The sequence below is a fragment of the Dendrobates tinctorius genome, unplaced genomic scaffold (assembly GCF_039654945.1).
Source record: "Dendrobates tinctorius isolate UK_male_01 unplaced genomic scaffold, ASM3965494v1 ptg000163l, whole genome shotgun sequence".
In the NCBI taxonomy this organism is placed as follows: domain Eukaryota; kingdom Metazoa; phylum Chordata; class Amphibia; order Anura; family Dendrobatidae; genus Dendrobates; species Dendrobates tinctorius.
The window spans coordinates 9,354,896-9,378,552 of record NW_027361830.1 but is presented as its reverse complement, the minus strand read 5'-3'; the positions used below and the strand labels follow the sequence as shown (position 1 = coordinate 9,378,552).

General features: G+C 44.7%; 1 protein-coding gene across 2 annotated transcripts in view; it reads right to left on the bottom strand.

The window, feature by feature from the left end:
- Window positions 1-23,657, bottom strand: part of PIGN (phosphatidylinositol glycan anchor biosynthesis class N) — a 509,674-nt gene that overhangs the window by 309,593 nt on the left and 176,424 nt on the right. For both annotated transcript variants that reach the window (XM_073550192.1, XM_073550191.1), the window contains exon 14: window positions 3,696-3,878. In XM_073550192.1, the coding sequence (XP_073406293.1) occupies window positions 3,696-3,878 (183 nt within the window). The remainder of the gene's footprint in view (window positions 1-3,695; window positions 3,879-23,657) is intronic.

The following is a 23,657-nucleotide window of genomic DNA, read 5'->3' as shown; positions in this document are numbered from 1 at the left end:
TAACAATAAAAATAAAGTAAGCAGGTATGTCAGCAAGTGGACGTCTGGATGTAGAGTAAATCAATAGAAATGGTTTAAGAAAGTAGGCTAGATGGATGAAACACAATGGACTCACTGAAAAGGCTGCAAAATGGCTTGGAGTGTCTAAGGAAAAGGGGTGGTTTCAAAGAGATTTTTCATGGCAAACAATATTGGTTTGCTACTGTACAAATGATAAGACTAATGACTCAGACAAGTCAGACTCAAAAGAATACCTGCTGACCTGACAACTTTACTTTCCGGACTGACTTACACAGAGGCAGCTCATCCATGGGGACAAGTAAAGAGAGACCTTAGCTCAGGCCGCCTTACTGATATGGTACAAGGAGAAGACGCTACTACTTATTGCAGCAGAATACAGATAGCATAGCACCTCATGGGTTATCAGTCAGGACTTTACAAACCCAATAGAGACCATCTTATTCTTGTGAGACCTGAATAATAGATCATGCCAGCTGAAAATTTGTTGGTAATCTGTATAGAGATTAAGAACAGAGATCAAGATGGCAGATTCAAGGCTATGAATGCTTTCAGTGTACTGGAATACTGAGGGAGAAGAAGGAGAAGAGGCATATACATTGACCATAGGATCCAGAGGGATCCAGGATGTCCAATTTTTTAAACTGAAAGCAGATTACAAATGGCCAAAGGACTCCCCTCAAGCCACTGGTAGTTCCAAACAGACACTCCACAGGATGTTGGCAACCCGAGTGACCTAATAATAATCTTTCTTTTTATATAGCGCTAACATATTCCTCAGTGCTTTACAGTTTGCACACATTATCAACACTGTCCCCGATGGGCCTCACAATCTAAATTCCCTATCAGTATGTGTATGGAATGTGGGAGGAAACCGGAGAAAACCCACGCAACAACAGGGAGAACATAAAAAATCCTTGCAGATGTTGTCCTTGGTGGGATTTAACCCCAGGACTCCAGCACTGCAAGGTTGCAGTGCTAACCACTGAGCAACCATGCTGCCCATTTGCCCATGCTGTCCCTCTCTACCCTTATCTTCCAGATGCCAAAAGCAAAGACCCTCTTTTACAGCCTAAATCCAAATCAAAAGGAAGACACTGGGGCAGTATCAATCATCACTGATTAAAGTGCACCTTATATTAGTTGCGGAAATTAACAAACCATTCACAATCAAAATACATGGCACGCAAAAACTTATGGTGACATATCAAACAATTGCCCTATCAATCTACTTGTGTCACATATTTTGGATGCTATACAAGCAGGTATTGAATATTCACCAAATAGGGTGTAGGTGACCGTCTTGACACAGTACTTGCAGTCCTGGCTGTAGCCTTAATACTTTCCAAATATTTGTTGGATGTAAAACTCACGCAGATACAACCCACACTGTGGGCTTCTAGCAAGGCAGACATTGGGATTATATCAATTCTGTCTGTTAAGATGGAGGTTAAATCCAACACCACACCGCCATGGCTGCGTCAACATTCCCTTAACGTCGGTCAGCCAGAAGTCATATCACTGCAACATTGGAGAGCTTCTAAAAGTAGGAGTAACGAGAGTGTGTGTCCTTATACAACATTCCTTTACCTCCAGTAAAGAAAAAGACTGGAAAGTGATCAGCAACGTCCCTAACTTATTTGTACATGGCTGCACCATTTGTGCCAGGTAAAAAAGTAAAGGTACTTGCGAGGTGCACTGCGACACCAAGACCAGACTATCCTTTTCAACGACTGTAGAGTGACTACATACAGCTGAACAAGTATATATATAAGTGTGTATATATATATATATATATATATATATATATATATATATATACATACACAGTCATATGTAAAAGTTTGGGCACCCTTATTAATGTTAACCTTTTTTCTTTATAACAATTTTGGTTTTTGCAACAGCTATTTCAGTTTCATATATCTAATAACTGATGGACTCAGTTATATTTCAGGATTCAAATGAGGTTTATTGTACTAACAGAAAATGTGCAATCTGCATTGTAACAAAATTTGACCGGTGCAAAAGTATGGGCACCTCAACATAAAAGTGACATTAATATTTCGTAGATCCTCCTTTTGCAAAAATAACAGCCTCTAGTCGCTTCCTGTAGCCATTAATGAGTTCCTGGATCCTGGATGAAGGTATTTGTGACCATTCCTGTTTACAAAACAATTCCAGTTCAGTTAAGTTTGATGGTCGCCGAGCATGGACAGCCCGCTTCAAATCATCCCACAGATGTTCAATGATATTCAGGTCTGGGGACTGGGATGGCCATTTCAGAACATTGTAATTGTTCCTCTGCATGAATGCCTGAGTAGATTTGGAGCGGTGTTTTGGATCATTGCCTTGCTGAAATATCCATCCCCTGCGTAACTTCAACTTCGTCACTGATTCTTGCACATTATTGTCAAGAATCTGCTGATACTGAGTTGAATCCATGCGACCCTCAACTTTAACAAGATTCCTGGTGCCGGCATTGGCCACACAGCCCCAAAGCATGTTGGAACCTCCACCAAATTTTACTGTGGGTTGCAAGTGTTTTTCTTGGAATGCTGTGTTTTTTAGCCTCCATGCATAACGCCTTTTTGTATGACCAAACAACTCAATCTTTGTTTCATCAGTCCACAGGACCGTCTTCCAAAATGTAACTGGCTTGTCCAAATGTGCTTTTGCATACCTCAGGCGACTCTGTTTGTGGCGTGCTTGCAGAAACGGCTTCTTTCGCATCACTCTCCCATACAGCTTCTCCTTGTGCAAAGTGCGCTGTATTGTTGACCGATGCACAGTGACACCATCTGCAGCAAGATGATGCTGCAGGTCTTTGGAGGTGGTCTGTGGATTGTCCTCGACTGTTCTCACCATTATTCTTCTCTGCCTTTCTGATATTTTTCTTGGCCTGCCACTTCTGGGCTTAACAAGAAGTGTACCTGTGTTCTTCCATTTCCTTACTATGTTCCTCACAGTGGAAACTGACAGGTTAAATCTCTGAGACAACTTTTTGTATCCTTCTCCTGAAAAGCTATGTTGAATAATCTTTGTTTTCAGATCATTTGAGAGTTGTTTTGAGGAGCCCATGATGCCACTCTTCATAGGAGAATCAAATAGGAGAACTACTTGCAAGTGGCCACCTTAAATGCCTTTTCTCATGATTTGATACACCTGGCTATGAAGTTCAAAGCTCAATGAGGTTACAAAACCAATTTAGTGCTTCAGGAAGTCAGTAAAAAGTAGTTAGGAGTGTTCAAATCAAGAAAATGATAAGGGTGCCCATACTTTTGCACCGGTCAAATTTTGTTTAAATGCAGATTGCACATTTTCTGTTAGTACAATAAACCTCATTTGAATCCTGAAATATAACTGAGTCCATCAGTTATAAGATATATGAAACTGAAATAGCTGTTGCAAAAACCAAAATTGTTATAAAGAAAAAAGGTTAACATTAACAGGGGGGCCCAAACTTTTACATATGACTGTATATATATACACACACACACATATATACTTATTTATTTTAGTCACTTAAATGGCATAATTAATTCCACAGCGCTTTATATATCCACCTCCAGAGCATCTACAAGTATATATAATATTATACACAAATTAATATTCACACAGGAATCATTGAACAAGAAATATAATTCTACAAATATTTCTACCATACTAAATAAACTCACCCTACTATGATGTGAAGAATCCTGGATTACACTGGTGGTAGTCTTCACAATTATTAAAATTACATACAAAATCCAGCCAGTAAACCCCATGACAACACTTATGCCAAGGAAGATTCTGTCATAGGTATGGTAGTAGGCAAGTCCTTCTAAAGCCAAATCAATCAAAGTTCTGCAAAGATCCATCTAGATGAAAAAAATAAGAAAAGCACTTAGGAGATGACAGGGTAACAATTCCTAAAAGCCCAGAAGTTCCTGACGAAGAAGTTACTGAAACGCGTGTCGGGGTGCGCTCTGCATTGTTATCTATCACTCCCTAAGGTAATAATATATGCTATATGGTTTATTTGGAATGCCTTTACATGCCATTGGTCAATGTAATTTAGCATAATATTATTGACCTTACTCATCTATTTGCACTATTGGGGCATATATTGTTTTCTTTTGCTTCATTTGCACACTTTTTTAGCACTGCAATTAATGTGGTTGTGCAATTATTGTTATTTCTTAGCACTTAATTATTCAGTGACTATTATTTATTTATTACCATTAATCATTATTTCTTCACTTTTCACTGTGTTTGGTATGCTGTCAATGTGAACAGCACACATAATTTTGTATTCATGCACTTAGGTGCACACCTGACTTTGCACTTGTCACTTTATTTTGCCCTATATTGCTGCTTTAATTGGTGGTTAGACTTTTTTTATACAAATGATTTTTCCTGAGGAGGTGCTATATAATTTTTAATTTTATACTTTTTTTTTTACCAATATAAATAAAGGTATTTTAATATTCACCTTGGTCTTTTGTATATTTTACCTGTCCAAGTACATATATACTCGTGTATAAGCCGAGATTTTCAGCCCATTTTTTGGGGCTGAAAGTCCGTCCCCCCCCCCCCCCCCCCCGGCTTATACACGGGTCATATACCTGGGGGTCAGCGGGGGAGGGGGAGCGGGGGTGTCAGAGATCATACTTACCTGTCCTGTCGCGGTCTCTGCAGCCTCGCTCGCTTCTCCACTGTCTCCCTTCCTGTCTTCAGCGGTCACGTGGTACCGCTCATTAGCATTCATGAATATGCGCATATTCATGAGTGTAATGAGTGGCACCACATGACCGCTGAAGACAGGAAGGGAGACAGTGGAGAAACGAGTGAGGCTGCAGAGACCGCGGCAGGATGGGTGAGTATAGCGATATTCACCTGTCCCCTGGTCCATCGCTGCTCACCGCTGTCTCTACTGCATCCTGAGTCAGTGATGTTTAGGCAGCAGGGGGTGACGTGATTAGTGCGCGCCGCCCATCTGAAGGCTGAACAGTCACTGACACAAGAAGCAGCAGACAGCGGCGATGGACCCAGGAGAAGTGAGTATGGCTTTTTTTTTCTTGGGGCATATTCTATGGAGCAGCATATGGGGGCACAGTCTATGGGGCAGCATATGGGGGCATATTCTATGGAGCAGCATATGGGGGCATATTCCATGAAGCAGCATATGGGGCATATTCCATGGAGCAGCATATGGGGTCATATTCTATGGGGCAGCATATGGGGGCATAGTCTATGGAGCAGCATATGGGGCATATTCTATGGGGCAGCATCTGGGGGCATATTCTATGGGGCAGCATATGGGGGCATAGTCTATGGAGCAGCATAAGGGGCATATTCTATGGGGCAGCATATAGGGGAATATTCTATGGTGCAGCATATGGGGGCATAGTCTATGGAGCAGCATATGGGGCATATTCTATGGGACAGCATATGGGGGCATAGTCTATGGAGCAGTATATGGGGGCATAATCTATGGAGCAGCATATGGGGGCATATTCTATGGGGCAGCATATGGCGACATATTCGATGGAGTAGCATGTGGGGGCATAGTCTATGGGGCAGCATATGGGGGCATAGTCTATGGAGCAGTATATAAGGGGCATATTCTATGGAGCAGCATATGGGGGCATAATCTATGGAGCAGCATATGGGGGCATAGTCTATGGAGCAGCATATGGAGCATATTCTATGGAGCAGCATATGGGGCATATTCTATGGGGCAGCATATGGGGGGCATATTCTATGGGGCAGCATATGGGGGGCATATTCTATGGAGCAGAATATGGGGGCATATTCTATGGGGAAGCATATGGCGGCATATTCTATGGAGCAGCATATGGGGGCATAGTCTATGGGGCAGCATATGGGGGCATATTCTATGGAGCAGCATATGGGGGCATAGTCAATGGAGCAGTATATGGGGGCATAGTCTATGGAGCAGTATATGGGGGCATATTCTATGGAGAAGCATATGGGGGCATAAACTATGGAGCAGCATATGGGGGCATAGTCCATGGATTCCACCCTCGGCTTATACACGAGTCAATAAGTTTTCCTAGTTTTTTGTGGCAAAATTATGGGGGTCAGCTTATACACAAGTATATCCAGTAATTTCTTTTTTTAGGCTTCATTATGAATGGTCTGCCATTCACATTGACACATCAATTGGTTTGGTTTATTTATATAGGAATTATTATAGATTATTTCTGTGATATATGCCAGTGTTGTGACTTATAAGTTCTCATCTAAAAGCCCAGAAGCAGTTCTTTTATAAGGCTGCGTTCACACGTCGCTTTTTTCACATTTTCGCGGCGGTTTTTAAGACGCGTTTTTGCGGCGAAAACGCAAAAAAACAGCATCCCATGCATTCCTATTGGATTCCGCAATGCTGTGCTAATGCTGCGGATTTTCCCACGGTGGAATCGCATCGTGGAAAAATACGCAGCATGCTCATTAATTTTGCGGAATCGCAGGGATTCCGCCCACATAGGAATGCATTGTTCTGCTTACTTTCCGCATATGGCTGTGCCCACCATGCGAAAAGTAAGCAGAACATTTGCAGATGGTACCCATGGTCCGGAGGAGAGGAGACTCTCCAACAGGCTGTGGGTACCATATCCCTGTAAAAAATACAATTAAAAAAATCAGGTTATATTCACCTTCCGGTGTCACACGCAGCATTCCCGGGCCTCAGCGATGCTCCCGTTCCCAGTAATGCCTTGCGAGACCTCTGATGACGTTGTGGTCTCGCAATACTGTAGCGGTCCCTATTCCTCGCGAGATCACTACAGTATCGCGAGACCGCGACGTCATCAAAGGTCTTTCAAGGCATTACTGGAAACGGGAGCATCTCTGAGGCCCGGGAACGCTGCACGGGACGCCGGAAGGTGAATATAACCCGATTTTTTATTTTTTTAATTATTTTTAACATTAGATCTTTTTACTACTGATGCTGCATAGGCAGCCTCAATAGTAAAAAGGTGGTCACACTCATCAAACACTATGTTTGACGAGTGTGACCAAAATGTCAATCAGTTCTCCAAGCGATGCTACAGATCGCTTGGAAAACGCTAGCATTCTGCAAGCTAATTACGCTTGTAAATCGCTAGTTTTTCCACTGGAAAATCGCGGGAATTTAAAATACGATTTTCCTGGGAATGGAATTCCAGAATTCCCGTGGAAGTTACCGCGGGAATTCCGCAACGTGTGCACATAGCCTTAATGTTCACTATGTCCAATTTTGTTCATAAAAAAAATCACTGCTAAAACATCTACTTCAAGCTGCTAAAATATTAATTCAAGCTGCTAAAACATTAATCCCTCATCACTGGAAGAAAGAAGATACCCCCTTCTATAGAAGAGTGGTTCACAGAGATAGCAGATTCACACCATATGGAATCACTGGCAGCCCAAAACCAAGAAGAAATCAATGTAGTGGTTACCACTGAGAATCCTTTCTCTCTTCTCCCACCTATCGGAGTATTGTTAGATGGCTCATGGAGCGCCATTTTCTTCACTTTACCAGATAACAAAACATCTCCGACTTTTGGTTTGGTCTGTCTTTTTCATCCTTTAAGTATGCCACGGGTTGACTTTTGAATTGATAAGTTGCTCTGGTCTCCTTGGCCTATGCTGGCTCCCTTTCTCCCCTACACTTTTCTAACTTTCAGTTAGCATTCAAATGAGCGAGAGTTATGTTATTGACAACCGTTATGTATCTTAATTTTGCATTTGTTAAATAATCCGTTTAATGGTTTTGCCTTTTCTTTTGATTGGGAATTAGTGTTTGTTCAGCATTTACTTAATAAAAATTAGTAAAACTTAGAAGTGAAAAAAATAAGAAGAGCATTATGTTACATTACGCAACATACAACGGATATCCCATGACCAAGACTGAAGATATCTTAAATCTTAGCAGGTCTTTAGACTGATTTGAATAATTATCATATGAGCACCAGACCGCTGGAATATCCATGGGATCAATGAGAATAAAATAAGAGCAAAAACTGTTCAGTTTTGACCTGGTGACAAGTGCTCTATAACCCCCCTTAAAAGCTGCAGTCAACAGAGACTGTGGCAGCCAAGGAATTTGACAGAAGGAGGGAGATTTTCTATTATAGCAAACCCCCACATTTAATATAGTTGTGACCAAATTTTATCAGCTGCATGCCCCTATTAAGACAAAGCATAAGACATATAAAGAGCAGTGAAGTCTAAAGCATTCAAAAAGTCAGAAAAACAAAACATACTTCTTTTAAAAGATGATGACATTTCAATTTAAGAAAAAACACTTTAACATATTCTAAACGTGTGTGTGTATAATATATATATATATATATATATATATATATACATACACAGTATATATTGTAAGGATTCGACTCGCTTAGGTGCAGCGGGAGTCAAACATGAGGCACGTTCCTTTAAAATTTCACAGGGTTTATTACTCCATAAACCATAGACAGCACATACACAGTCCTTAGCTGGGCTGTGTTCCCTCAGGTCCTGTGCACACAGGCCAGGGCAATGTCCAGAGCAGCGCTCTATCTGCAGCCGCAGACACAGGAAGGCTTCTCCTTCCTTGGAACACAGACCACTCTCTGTAGTGTCCCACCTGGACACATGGAAGTCTGTCCACACTCTCCCACACTCCCTCACAGTCTCTCTCACATGTGCTAAACACCTTAATTACATAGCCCTGTAACCACACCCATAGGTGAGGTATGGATCACATGAGCTGGTCACATGGTCAGGACTTCATCACAGGTCCTGAACATACACATCTTCAGGCAAAACGGAGTACAGTCCGCATCCAGTGCACTAAATGACATCTTTAGTGCTCATGTACACTATAGGCAAAATACTCCGGGTTGCATCGCAGGGAGCATCCCTCCATGTGACATATCTCCCATTAACCACGCAATCACCTGTCACACCACATATCCCCCTCCTCTGCCTAAAGCCGTGGGGCTTGGCACTTTCTATTACTCGACCAGAGATCCTTCTCGGTCGTCTCTGCCAGTCAAATCGTCTATCAAAATCAGGCCCTGCTAGTGAACCCTTCAGTAGGCGTCCATTATCCGACTCTGTCTTGTTCTTTGATAAAGATGGGCCCATGTCAGACCACCCGCATACCCGGCGGTCAGTATGGTGTTGCGACTCCCTTGCCCCCATACCTCTTGTCTGGACTGACTCTTTGTCACCATGTCTTCTACAGGGTCTCCCGCCTAGGTAACTTAGCTCTGAGCTGAGGCATCACTACTTTCTCTTCCATCAGGCCACCTACTGTCCTCTCTCTGCTGGCCATTTCTCCTAAGGTCTATAAGGTCCCGAGAGCAGCCCTTCCATTTATCTCTATGTACTCTCTTATCTCCAGCTTGAGGACTTCCAGTCGTAAGTGAACCTCTTTGCCTTTCTATACCGGGAGTTGAAGGAGGCGGCCATCTTCTTTCCATTTCCTCCAGCTCTCTACTGATCTGCTTCCTCTCAAGTCTTAGCTGCTCTACTTCTTTCAGGTATGACACACGATACTCCAGGAGCATCCGGATATTCACAAGGCTCTCCATGGACCCGACAACGAGGAATGGAACCATCCCATCTTCACCCATGTCCTGGGCTTCGTCATCAGCCGGAATCCTCACTCTCATCACGCCAGACCTGTTCACCATGTCCTGCATCACTTTCCCAAACCTTCCGATGACTTTCCTCACCAGACCTCCGGGCACTTGAATGATGTCTTCTGCAATGTCCTGCTGACTTTGAACTTTCCTCGCACACTCTAGACATCGAGCGGCTTCTTTTTTTTCCAACAGGATCATCTGCATTGTGCGGAGGCATTGTAGATGCATATCCCTCAGGATAGTAACCCGCTTCCTTGTGACTTCCTTAGATGACAGTATGACCAGCTGCTTCGTCTCTGGTGCCCAGATCACACTACATGCTTCTATAGCCTTCCTAAAGGCCTCATGCACACCTTCCTCAGCACAGGCTTCCTGCATGTCTTCTGGTACATCAATTACAACCTTGAAGGTCATGGACTTGCTCTCATCCTGGACAGATGGCTCTGGGTTCCCTACGGACACTTCCCTCAAGATATCTGTCACGATCGGATGAGTGTCTTGTGCAGCCCTTGGCTCACCATCTTCCTGAGATTTACAGTCTTCAGGACCCTTTTCCAAGATGGGCTTTGGCAGTTCTGCCTTGCTATCAGTCGGGCACGGCTGCTGTACGTCTTCGCCCATCCACTTCTTCTCCCGTAGAAGACCTTTTCCTACTCCACTGAGTTCTTGCAGAACTTTATCTCGCTCCTCTGCCAAGTAGCGACGCTCATCCTCTCTCCTGAGAATCTCCTGTTGATACTTCTCTTGGGCCTCTCTGAGCACCTCCATGTCTTCCAACAGGGTCTTGTTCATGGTTTTACACGCTGACAGGTGACCTCTGAGCTCAGAGACTTCCTTCTCCAGCTCATCCACTCTGTGCTCAGTCACTTGTCTCAGTGCCTTGCCTGCCAAGAGCTCGGACTCTAGGTGGTGCAGCCGCTCCACCTGCGCAGAGTTGGCGACTTCCAGACTCGCCACCTTCAGACACTCCCTCGCCAGCTGCTGACACATCTCTTCGCGCCCTTGCTCCAAGTCTCGTAGGTGCGCTTCTACCTGGTGCAAACTGTCATTACACTGGGTTTGTGCTTCTGTCTGACAAACACTGTCTTCAGCCCTAGTGGTTGCTACTGGCAATAACATATTACAGTCACGCCTGGTACCTGTGTCACACCCCACCGTATGGGAAACGCTCATGTTGCTCTCTGTTCGGGTGTCAGGTCCACTCTTTTTAATTACCACACCACTATCAGTCCCCCTGTGGTACCCGTCAGGTGACATCATGTCCGTAAGTGGGGCCGACGCACTGTTCTCTCTGGTCATGCTTAACTTAGGCCTGTCAACTTTAGGAGGTGGACTTTTCACACCATTACCTCCCATACACATTATATCAACAGACACTTCTCCTTTTGTCCAAAAGTCCCACAGGGCTTCTATGTCCCACCCTATTACCATAGTATACTGTAAGTCTGGGTCTACTATCACTACATGGTACGTGGAACTCTCAGTCGTGTCAATGTAGAGATATGCTGTCAAAAGTTCTTTATCGTCCCCACCAAAGCCATTCATTCTCGTCACCGTCCCAGGCGACACAGAACGTCCAGGAGTGGTTCTTAGCACAGATACCGGACTCCCAGGGTCTAACAATCCCATCACCCGTTCTCCATCCAGTCAGAAGGGGCACTGTAGTGTCGGTTCACTGACCAAGCTACTCCCAGTCGTCTCATCTCCCAGCCCACCATCTGTCATGTCACGAGACGTCAGGTCCGTAAGTTGGGCAGATGTCCTTCTCCTTCCGGTCAGTTCTACCTCTGACCTGTCCACGTCAGGAGCCGTCACTATCTCAGTGTCCGCTGGCCCCACAGTCGAAGCATCTCCATCGTCCGACCAAATGTCATCAAACAAAACAAAGTCCCGGCCCCTCTCCCAGGCATAGACTAAATCCCGTGGTATCCCTCCCCTTTGGCACTCACCACCTTTGGTCCACTCAAACACTACTCTGTCTACTGCGTAGTTCACCGTGACCCCGTGTTTACAGCGAACCCTGACGTTTTTCTCGGACAGAGAGAAAACGAGAGGAGTTCCTGTCAGAGTCACCTGATTCTCTGATTCCAGCCGACCAAAGGCTCCTTCCCGGTGCAGCATCACTGTACACATCTGTGGCCCGTCATTACTACCCGGAAAGGATATTCCACATTCTGAAAAAGACCTGCACATACACTGCGGTACTCCAGACGTACATACTGAGTCACCCAGTGCTGTCACTTCTTCAAACTTGGCCCCTTTCTGGACCACCACCCCGCTTTGGGTTGCTGCCCCCTCCCGGGACACCACCCCTTTTTGGGTTACCACCCCAATTTGGGCCACCTCCCCCTTTTGGGACTCCACCCCTTTTCGGGCTACCACCCCGATTTCGGCCACCGCCCCCTTTTGGGACTCCACCCCTTTTTGGGCTACCACCCCGATTTGGGCCACCGCCCCATTTTGGGACTCCACCCCTTTTCGGGATCTCCCCATGTCTGTCCTGCAGAACCTCTTAGGCCACAGTTCACACAGTACAGTTTTTTTTTTTTCTTCAGGCTGGTACTGGCCCTTTAAGCACGACACCACACCACTTCTTTCTGGCACTGCCTCAGCTCCTGCCGTCGCTCACAAGCAGCTGCTGGTGTCTCTGCAGCTCCTGCTGCGTCGTCTTCGTGGACGCGCTGATCCACCGGAAGCCACTTGTCACCGATTTTTCTGTGCTCCTGGGAATCGCTGCCCGCAGTCTGTCACCAATTGTAAGGATTCGACTCGCTTAGGTGCAGCGGGAGTCAAACATGAGGCACGTTCCTTTAAAATTTCACAGGGTTTATTGCTCCATAAACCATAGACAGCACATAAACAGTCCTTAGCTGGGCTGTGTTCCCTCAGGTCCTGTGCACACAGGCCAGGGCAATGTCTAGAGCAGTGCTCTATCTGCAGCCGCAGACACAGGAAGGCTTCTCCTTCCTTGGAACACAGGCCACTCTCTGTAGTGTCCCACCTGGACACATGGAAGTCTGTCCACACTCTCCCAGACTCCCTCACAGTCTCTCTCACATGTGCTAAACACCTTAATTACATAGCCCTGTAACCACACCCATAGGTGAGGTATGGATCACATGAGCTGGTCACATGGTCAGGACTTCACCACAGGTCCTGAACATACACATCTTCAGGCAAAACGGAGTACAGTCCGCACCCAGTGCACTAAATGACATCTTTAGTGCTCATGTACACTATAGGCAAAATACTCCGGGTTGCATCGCAGGGAGCATCCCTCCATGTGACATATCTCCCATTAACCACGCAATCACCTGTCACACCACAATATATATATATATATATATATATATATATATATATATATATAAACAGTTAGGTCCATATATATTTGGACAGAGACAACATTTTTCTAATTTTGGTTCTAGACATTACCACAATGAACTTTAAACAAATCAATTCAGATGCAGCTGAAGTTCAGACTTTCAGCTTTCATTTGAGGGTATCCACATTAAAATTGGATGAAGGGTTTAGGAGTTTCAGCTCCTTAACATGTGCCACCCTGTTTTTAAAGGGACCAAAAGTAATTGGACAGATTATAAATAATTGTAAATAAAATGTTAATTTCTAGTACTTGGTTGAAAACCCTTTGTTGGCAATGACTGCCTGAAGTCTTGAACTCATGGACTTCACCAGACGCTGCGTTTCGTCCTTTTTGATGCTCTGCCAGGCCTTCACTGCGGTGGTTTTCAGTTGCTGTTTGTTTGTGGGCCTTTTTGTCTAAAGTTTAGTCTTTAACAAGTGAAATGCATGCTCAATTGGGTTGGGATCAGGTGACTGACTTGGCCATTCAAGAATATTCCACTTCTTTGCTTTAATAAACTTCTGGGTTGCTTTGGCTTTATGTTTTGGGTCATTGTCCATCTGTAGTATGAAACGACGACCAATCAGTTTGGTTTGGCTGCATTTGGCTGGATCTGAGCACACAGTATGGCTCTGAATACCTCAGAATTCATTCGGCTGCTTCTGTCCTGTGTCACATCATCAATAAACACTAGTGACCCAGTGCCACTTGCAGCCATGCATGCCCAAGCCATTACCCTGCCTCCGCCGTGTTTTACAGATGGTGTGGTATGCTTTGGATCATGAGCGGTACCATGCCTTCGCCATACTTTTCTCTTTCCATCATTCTGGTAGAGTTTGATCTTGGTTTCATCTGTCCAAAAAATGTTCTTCCAGAACTGTGCTGGCTTTTTTAGATGTTTTTTTAGCAAAGTCCAGTCTAGCCTTTTGATTCTTGATGCTTATGAGTGGCTTGCACCGTGCAGTGAACCCTCTGTATTTACTTTCATGCAGTCTTCTCTTTATGGTAGATTTGGATATTGATACGCCTACCTCCTGGAGAGTGTTGTTCACTTGGTTGGCTGTTGTGAAGGGGTTTCCCTTCACCATGGAGATTATTCTGCAATCATCCACCACTGTTGTCTTCCGTGGGTGCCCAGGTCTTTTTGTATTGATGAGTTCACCAGTGCTTTCTTTCTCAGGATGTACCATACTGTAGATTTTGCCACTCCTAATGTTGTAGGAATTTCTCGGATGGGTTTTTTCTGTTTTTGCAGCTTAAGGATGGCTTGTTGCACCTGCATGGAGAGCTCATTTGACCGAATGTTTCCTCACAGCAAAACCTTCCAAATGCAAGCACCACACCTCATATCAACTCAAGGCCCTTTATATGCTTAATTGAGAATGAAATAACGAAGGGATTGCCCACACCTGTCCATGAAATAGCCTTGGAGTCAATTGTCCAATTACTTTTGGTCCCTTTAAAAACAGGGTGGCACATGTTAAGGAGCTGAAACTCCTAAACCCTTCATCCAATTTTAGTGTGGATAAACTCAAATGAAAGCTGAAAGTCTGAACTTCAACTGCATCTGAATTGCTTTGTTTAAAATTCATTGTGGTAATGTCTAGAACCAAAATTAGAAAGACATTGTCTCTGTCCAAATATGTATGGACCTAACTGTATGTGTATATATATATATATATCTTTCAGTTTGTCTGATTTTTCTTTTTAGAGGTATATTTTTGAGTAAAATGTAAATTGCTCTTTTATTCTATGAACTACTGACAACATGTCTTCGAATTTCCAAGCACTAAATATTGTATTTATTTTCAGAAAATGAGAAATGGTCAAAATAAAAAAATGGAGTGCTTGCGGACCTCAAATAATGCTAAGAAAACAAATTTATAATCATTTAGAAACATCAATACTAATTTTTTAACTCAGGAAGAGTTCAGAATCAATATGTTGTGGAATAAAAATGATTTTTAAACACAGCTTTCATGCATCTTGGCATGCTTTCCACCAGTCTTTCACATTGCTTTTGGGTGACCTTATGCCACTCCTGGTATAAAAATTTAAGCAGTTGTTCTTTGTTTAATGGCTTGTGACTATCCATCATCCTCTTGATTACATTCCAGAAGTTTTCAATGGGGTTCAGGTTTGGAGATTGGGCTGGCCATGACAGGGATTTGATGTGGTGGTCCTTCATCCGCATATTGATTGACCTAGCTGTGTGGCATGGCACACTGTCCTGCTGGAAAAAAAAAAACAGTCCTCAAAGTTGGGGAACATTGCCTGAGCAATTGATTGATTGATTGATTCATATGTCCTACGCAAAGATTAACCTGCCCAATTCCAGCCTTGCCGAAGCATCCCCAGATCATCACTGACCCTACATCAAATTTTACAGTGGGCGCAATACACTGTAGCTTGTACGCCTCTCCAGGTCTCCGTCTAACCATTAGACAACCAGGTGTTGGGCAAAGCTGAAAATTAGACACATCAAAGAAGATTACTACTTACTCCAGTCCTCTATGGTCCAATCTTTATGGTCTTTGGCAAACTTCAGCCTGGCTCTACTTTGCTTCTCACTGATGAAAGGCATTTTTTTAGCTTTACATGACTTGAGCCCTGCCTCTAGGAGCCTGTTATGAACTGTTCTTACCATGCACTTCACCCTAGCTGCCATTTGCCATTCCTTTCATAGGTCACTTGATGTCATTCTGCGGTTGCTGAGAGACATTCGAATAAGATGACAGTCATCCCGATCAGTGGAGAGTCGTTTTCCGCCCTCTGCCGGTCTGTACCTTTGTTGTCCCCAATGTTTGCTGCTTGACCTTGTTGTAATGGACTGGCGTCAATTTTAAGAATGGAGGCAACATGACGCTCCCTCTGCTAGTAAAGCAAGAATTGAGCCCTTCTTTTCCTCACTCAAAACTTTTAATTTCAACTCCTTTGGCATGGTTAAAAGTTTACTTTTTCATTCCTATTATTTTTAGGATATTACTAGCACTTGTTTTGCCATGGAGCTTGTCCTATTGCAAGAGGATTGTGAACACCACAGCAGGGATTCTTATACTTTCCTTCGTTAAATAAGATTTGGTTCAGGTGATCACCTAATCAGAAGCACATTAAGTAGAATGAGGTGTACTCTGGTTGGAATTCAGCTGACACTGGAAAAGAATGACTGCCAGACATGTAGAGAAGCTCATTTTTATAAAACTGTGCAGAGGTCTCTTAATTTTTGCCAGAGCTGTATATATATGAATATATATATATATATATATATATATATATATATATATATATATATATATATATATCTAATATATAAAGCTCAAAGTGTGTATGTATGTGTGTATGTATGTATGTGTGTGTGTATGTGTGTATGTCCGGGATAGGCATCCGCACCGTCGCAGCTACAGCCACAAAATTTGGCACAGTCACACGTCTGGACCCCGAGAGCGTCCTAAGCTATGTTGTGAGGCGAAATTTTAACCCCGCGCGTTCCAATTCACCAAACAATTTTGCCCCTATCTACATACTGGGGGAAAAAGTGTGTGCGTGTCAAGTCCCGCCCCTCATTGTGATGTCACAATGCCCCTATTTGCATACTGGGGAAGCAGTGTGTGCGTATCAAGCCCCGCCCCTCATTATGATGTCACAATGGTTGCCATGGCGACGCTGATGTCATCAAAGGTTGCAAGCCCTGCCCCCGCTCATTATGATGTCATAATGGTTGACTATGGAATGGAGGATGTGTGATGAGTATATGGGAACGGGACTATGGGATGGAGGATGTGTGATGGGTATATGGGCACCAGACTACGGGATGGAGGATATGTATGATGGGTATATGGGAACGGGACTATGGGATGGAGGATGTGTGATGGGTATATGGGCACGGGACTATGGGATGGCGGATATGTATATGGGCACGGGACTATGGGATGGAGGATGTGTGATGGGTATATGGGCACTGGACTACGGGATAGAGGATATGTTTGACGGGTATATGGGCACGGGACTATGGAATGGCGGATATGTATATGGGCACGGGACTATGGGTGGAGGATGTATGACGGGTATATGGGCATGGGACTATGAGATGAAGGATGTGTGATGGGTATATGGGCACTCGACTATGGGATGGCGAATATGTATAATGGGTATATGGGCATGGGACTATGGGATGGAGGATGTGTGATGGGTATATGGGCATGGGACTATGGGATGGAGGATGTGTGATGGGTATATGGGCACTCGACTATGGGATGGAGGATATCTATGATGGGTATATGGGCACGGGCCTACGGGATCGTGGATACGTATGATGGGTATATGGGCACGGGACTATGGGATGGAGGATAATTATAATTGCTATAACTAACCACAGTTAGTTACTATGCCCGGGCAGCGCCGGGCTCTTCAGCTAGTATATATATATATATATGTGTGTGTATATATATATATATATCCCCACCACAGCACAAAACAAAGACACAAAAACCGCTGGAAAAAAAAAAAAAGGCATTAGACCTACCGGTAACTATGTTTCCAGGAGTCCATCCTGACAGCACCAGGGAGGGCGTCCTTCGCCTCCTCGCAGGGACAGGAAGAGCACACAAGAGGTTAAAAACATTCTCCACCCACATTCCCTCAGTGTTTTTCCAAGTACCACACCGTGGATGATGCAACGGAACACTTTATTTACAGAATCATATTACGACATATGACATAATTAATTCGGGAAGGGAACTATCCGTGCTATCAGGATGGACTCCTGGAAACATAATTACCGGTAGGTCTAATGCCTATTTTCCAGGACGTCCCTCCTGACAGCACCAGAGAGAATACCAAAGTATCCCCTTAGGGTGGGATGACTGCCTGGAGAACCATTCTCCCAAAAGCAGTCTGCTGGTTAGACAAAACATCCAATTTGTAATGTTTACAGAATGTGTCCAACCTGGACCAGGTTGCGTCATTACAGATTTGGTTTACCGAAGCCCCTGCGCTTTCTGCCCAGGAAACTGATAATGCTCATGTTGAGTGAGCTTTTAACCCTTCTGGGGGTGGGAACCCCTGAGAGACATAGGCCAAACTGAGTAGTGACGTTATCCATCTCGCTATGGAGGATTTTGAGGCCTTCTTCCCACTATTTTTTTCCCCAAAAAAGTACAAATAGGTTATGGACCTGTCTCCAACCCTGCGTGGCCTTGATGTAATCAATAACTGCCTGGTGTACGTCTAATTCATGCAGGGCCCTTTCTTTTTCATTTGAGGGGTTCTCGCAAAAAGAGGTCAAGATTATCTCCTGGTTTAGGTTTTGGACTGACGCAATCTTGGGCAAAAAGGTGAGATCTAGTCTCATGATTATTCGATCCTTCCAGATTCGGAGATATGGATCTCGGATGGAGAGCGCCTGTATCTCGCTTATACGTTTTGCTGCGGTGATAGTCACTAAGAATGCTACCTTCATGGTTCAATGTGAAATGAGCATCTCCTGGTTCTGGATAAAGGAATCTGAGCAAAGAGACCGAAGGACAAGACTAAGATCCCATGGAGGGACTGACCTCCTGATTGTGGGACGTATCCGCTGAGTTACTCTGATAAATCTTATTACCCAGGGGTGGGAGCCAGGGGGTAATTGAGAAAAAAGCTTAATGCCGAGATCTGGACCTTCAACGTGTCAGGCCTAAATCCATTATTAAAGCCTGCCTGAAGGAAATCTAGTATCTTTGGGATATCTGGTTTTCCTTCTGCTGAGTCGGGCCTGCCACAATCCAGACAGAATTTTTTCCAGATCTTGTGGTATATTGCAGAAGTTACAGGTTTTCTGCTGGCCTGAATAGTAGATATTACCTGGTCTGACAAACCTCGAGCCTTCAAGATCTGCAGTTCAGGATCCAGGCTGATAGGTGAAGCCTTCCTGGGTCTTGGTGAAAGACCGGCCCCTGGTGAATGATGTCTTTCCTCTGTGGAAGCTGGACTGGTTGATCCTCTGCCATAATCCCTAGGAGTGGAAACCAGCTCCTTTTTGGCCAACAAGGTGCTATCAGAAGCCTGATCCTCCTGTATCTTTTTGAGGATGGCTGGAATGAGAGCTATTGGAGGAAATGCGTAGGAGAGAGATCGCCCCCACTTCTGGCTTAGAGCGTCTACCCCTTCTAGATTGTCCAATGGATTCAGAGAAAAAAACCTGTCCGTCTTGGTATTTATCCTGGTTGCAAAGAGGTCTATGTGCGGTCTTCCGCAATGCTGGCATTCTGGAAGATCTCTGTGTTCAGCTTCCGCTCCGTAGGACAGATCTTCCGCCTGCTTAAATAGTCTGTCAATGTATTTTGGGATCCTTCAAGATGGATGGCTGTTAATAATAGAACTGCTTTCTCTGCCCAGGAAAAAATCTGCTTTGAAAGGTCCTGGATTCTACAATGTCTGGTTCCCCCTTGATGCCGCAGAAAGGACACTGCCATCACATTGTCTGATAGAATCTTGACGTGTTGATTTTTCAGTCGGGCTTGATTTCTTCTCAGGGCCTCCCATGTGGCGTAAAGTTCTTTGCAGTTGGAGGAAGTGGACCGCATGTTTGCCGGCCATTCCCCTTGAAGAATTCTGCCTTCTAGATGTGCTCCCCAGCCCTATTTGCTGGTGTCTGTGGTGATTACGATGCATGGGAAGCTGATTCAGGGGACACCCTTCCTCAGGTTTTTCTGCTGCATCCACCACTCCACGGATCTTTTTACTGCCGGAGACAAGGATATTTTCCTGTCTAGGTAGGTCTGGCAACGATCCCAGGTGGCAAGTACTTATTTTTGAAGGGTTCTTGATTGGAAGTGAGCCCATCGGACACAAGGGATGTAGGATGTCATGAGGCCCAGATCGTGCATTGATACTCTGATGGAAACATGAACTTTTGAAGCTCCTTCATGCTGTTTCTTATTTTTCTCTGTTTCTCTGGTGGCAAGAAGGAAGTTCTGCTTCTGGAGTCCAGTAGTACTCAAAAAAAAATCTTTTTTCTGGAGCCAAGTCCGATTTTTCTTTGTTTATGATCCAGCCCAGGAACTCTAGAACCTCTATTGTCGTCTCCTTGTGCCGCTGCAGTTCCTCTATTGATCTTGCCACCAGGAGGAAGTCGTCCAGATATGGAATAATGATTATTCCCTGATTTCTTAGGAATGCTACCACCTCCGCAATTAGCTTCGTAAAGACTCGAGGCACCGAGGCCAGGCCAAACGGAAGACACTGGAATTGAATGTGGCAGGTCCGATTCTTAAGTCTTACTGCCAACCTCAAGAATCTCTGTGATGTTGGGTGAATTGGTACCTGATAGTAGGCACTTTTCAGGTCCAGGGTACACATCAGGGCATTCTTGTCTATCAGATGGACTGTGGATCTGATTGACTCCATCCGAAATCTTTTGTACGCGACCCAGGCGTTTAAGGGTTTTAAGTTTATGATGGTGCGGGATTCTCCGGATGGTTCCGTGATGGCGAATAGGGACAAATAGTGGCCCGAACCTATTTCTGCCCGGGAAACCGGAATAATCACGCCGGAGTTTGCCAGGTCTGCAATGTCGATCAACATCTGAGGGGAGAAATGGATCTTTCGGGAGGAGGGGATGAAAATTCTATTTGGTAACCCTCTGCTATTGTTCTCAGTACCTACTGACTTTGTGATCCGCGACCACTGGGAACTGAATTCTCTGAGCCGACCCCCTACGTTGGTATAGTCATGTCCTTCTGGATCTAGTACGTGATTGAGAAGGGGGAGCTCTAGATCTTCCAGCTCTAGAGTGTGTGCTACCGTAGGAACCCCTCTGGGAACTCCCCTGGTATCTATAGTACTGCTGTCTTCTATATCCACCAGGTCTACAAAAGGGGTGGTACCTAGGTTTCTTTTCCTCTGGGAACCCTTTTTTATAAGGGATTCTTTTTCCAATATGTCATCTAATGCTGGGCCAAAGACCTTTAACCCGGAGAAGGGAAGGGCACAAAGTTTGTTTTCAGAGGCTCCGTCATGACCAGGTCTTTATCCAGATAGCTCTGCGAGCCGAATTTGACAACGAGCCATTTCGGGCAGAAAATCTCACGGATTCCGCCGATGCATCGGCTAGGAAGGCCGTGGCTGACTTCATAATCGGAAGTGAATATATAATTTCCTCCCTTGGGCTTTTATTAGTCAAGTGTTAGTCTAACTGCCCCAACCACAAAAACATAGATCTTGCTACCGAAGTAGCTGCTACGTTTGTTTTAATTAAGGCTGCTGATGTCTGCCAGTCCCGCCTTAGTAGGTTATCCGCCTTCCTATCCATGGTTTCCTTCAGGCTAGAGGCCTCCTCAAAGGGGATAGCTGTTTTCTTGGCAACTTTTGCCACAGGGACATCAATTTTGGGAACTTCATCCCACACCTTAAAGTCCTCGGGGTCAAAGGGGAGACGTCTCTTAAGGTCCCGGGACATCACGAGACGCTTTTCCACTTCCTCCCATTCCTCCAGGACCATAGCTCGCACATGGTCGATCACTGGGAATACCAATTTCCCCTGTGCCCTAAGGCCCTCAAACATCATGTCCTGTCTGGATTGAGGTTTCTGGACCTCCTCTATCTGCACTGTGTCTCTGACTTCCTGTATCAGATTGTCCGTATCGTCCGAGGAAAAGAGGTATCTTCTCCAATACTCTGGTTCATTAGCGCACACCTTGCCTTCTTCCTGATCCGACTCCGAGGAGTAGGAATCTTCCTCTGAGCTAAGCTCCATCTCCCTTCTGGTCCGCTTGGCACTGGGACCTGGGCTGGCTGGTTGTGACTGGGAAAAGGTGGCCATGGAAGCCTGGACCTCCTCTCGAATCAGCGAACTCATCTCTGATAGAAGAGACGGCTGTTCGCCCTTCATTACTTTGGCCGTACAGGTGTCGCACGACATCTTTTTGTGCTTACTGGAGAGCCTAATATTGCATACAGGACACCTATTGGATTTCCCTGGAGCTTTCCTCATCTGCTTGGTCGTGGGAAGAGGCGCTGTTGGTTGTGCCTTTTCCCCGTCCGGTTCAACTCTGCCCTGGTCCTCCATCTTGCACTGTGAGCCTCTGCGAGTTCAGGAAGGCTGCCGCTGCCTGTCTCGCTGTTGCCGTGCTCTGCTCTTTCAGAGCGCCCACCGGCGGCCTGTATTTCCGGCGCTCTGGCATCACCGGAAGTGCGCCGAGGTCTCCCTCCACGCGACTTCCGGTCCCCATGCTGCGGCCGGAGTCGGAGCTGAGAGCCTCCGCTGCGGGAGGAAGCAGTTCTACCCAGGGAGCTCGCCCCCCCCCCGGTCTCTGCAGCTGAGGGACCCCCACCCAGGAGGGTTTCAGCGCCGGGGCGGATTCACAGGAGGAAGGTTTGGCTGGGCCACCCGATCCCCCTGGACCCCTCTTGTAAGACGAATCTTCTTGTGCGTCCCTCCATGCAGGGACAGGAAGAAACACTGAGGGAATGTGGGTGGAGAATGTTTTTAACCTCTTGTGTGCTCTTCCTGTCCCTGCAAGGAGGCAAAGGACGTCCTCACTAGGGCTGTCAGGAGGGACATCATGGAAAATATCCTTAGACAACTAAATCAATTTGAAAAAAATAAAAAATCTGGAGTATGGGAACACAAACTTCTTTTTTCCTTGACAATAAATACTTTTTTTTCTGCAAAAATACTATATAAATATGGCATTGCCATAATTGTACTTGAACTATTAGCATAGTGTCTCTACTGCATGAAAGCTTGTGTAAGGTAGAAAAATATGAAAACCCTAACCACAACCAAAACTAAAACATGCAGATTTGTGGAGGGAACAAATAAAATAAAAAGTAATAGCTCTTGGAATGTGTTGACGTAAAAAAATTGTGGAGGGAATGGGGGTTATACTTATAAAAGCTAAAATTTGCCAGTGGTTTAGGAGGGTAGAAGGGGGCACAAGTAAAAGCAGGTACTTTTATTAGTTTCAAAACTTCAACAAAACAGCAAAAAAGGTGAAACGACAAATTAACTTATAATTACGGTAACTGCATAAATAAAGACAAAATAATTCAGTGACCTATCCTGTGCAAATCTCTGGCCCTGGCATGATTGCATGAAGCCACTGGGCAGCAACTAGCTAACCACAGGTTCAAATCTAATTTGATGACATTAAATTATTTTTTTTGTTATAAAATTCCCGAAGGAAAGTCTTTGTACATAGAGGAAAAAACATCAAAAATACATATTCATATATTGACCAATTCTGTCTACGGGAAAGATAGCTGGTTGTGTTATCCTATTAAGTCAGCTTTCCTTTAACTTTCTATGTGGAGCAATTTGCAGTTCTGTGAAAGGCAAGATAAGCAGCGCACAGCATAAGCCAGGCTTGGGAACTGTTCAAATAAATACTTTCTTGGCAAATGGTAATCCGACTGGTGAAAAAAAAAAATCACAAATAACTATTTTTTTCCATTCAAAACCGGGAATAGGTGGTCATCTTCACCGATAAATACAGCCACTCTAGGCACTGTGAGGACTGGTACGTCTCTTGGCAACGATCTCCCACAGCAAATAAATGCTCTTCATCATTTACAATATGTATGCCTTATTAGAAACAACATAACGCTGGGCACTGATATGGTGCAAGCATATCTATAAGAGGTCCGTCACACATAGCGAGATCGCTGATTTT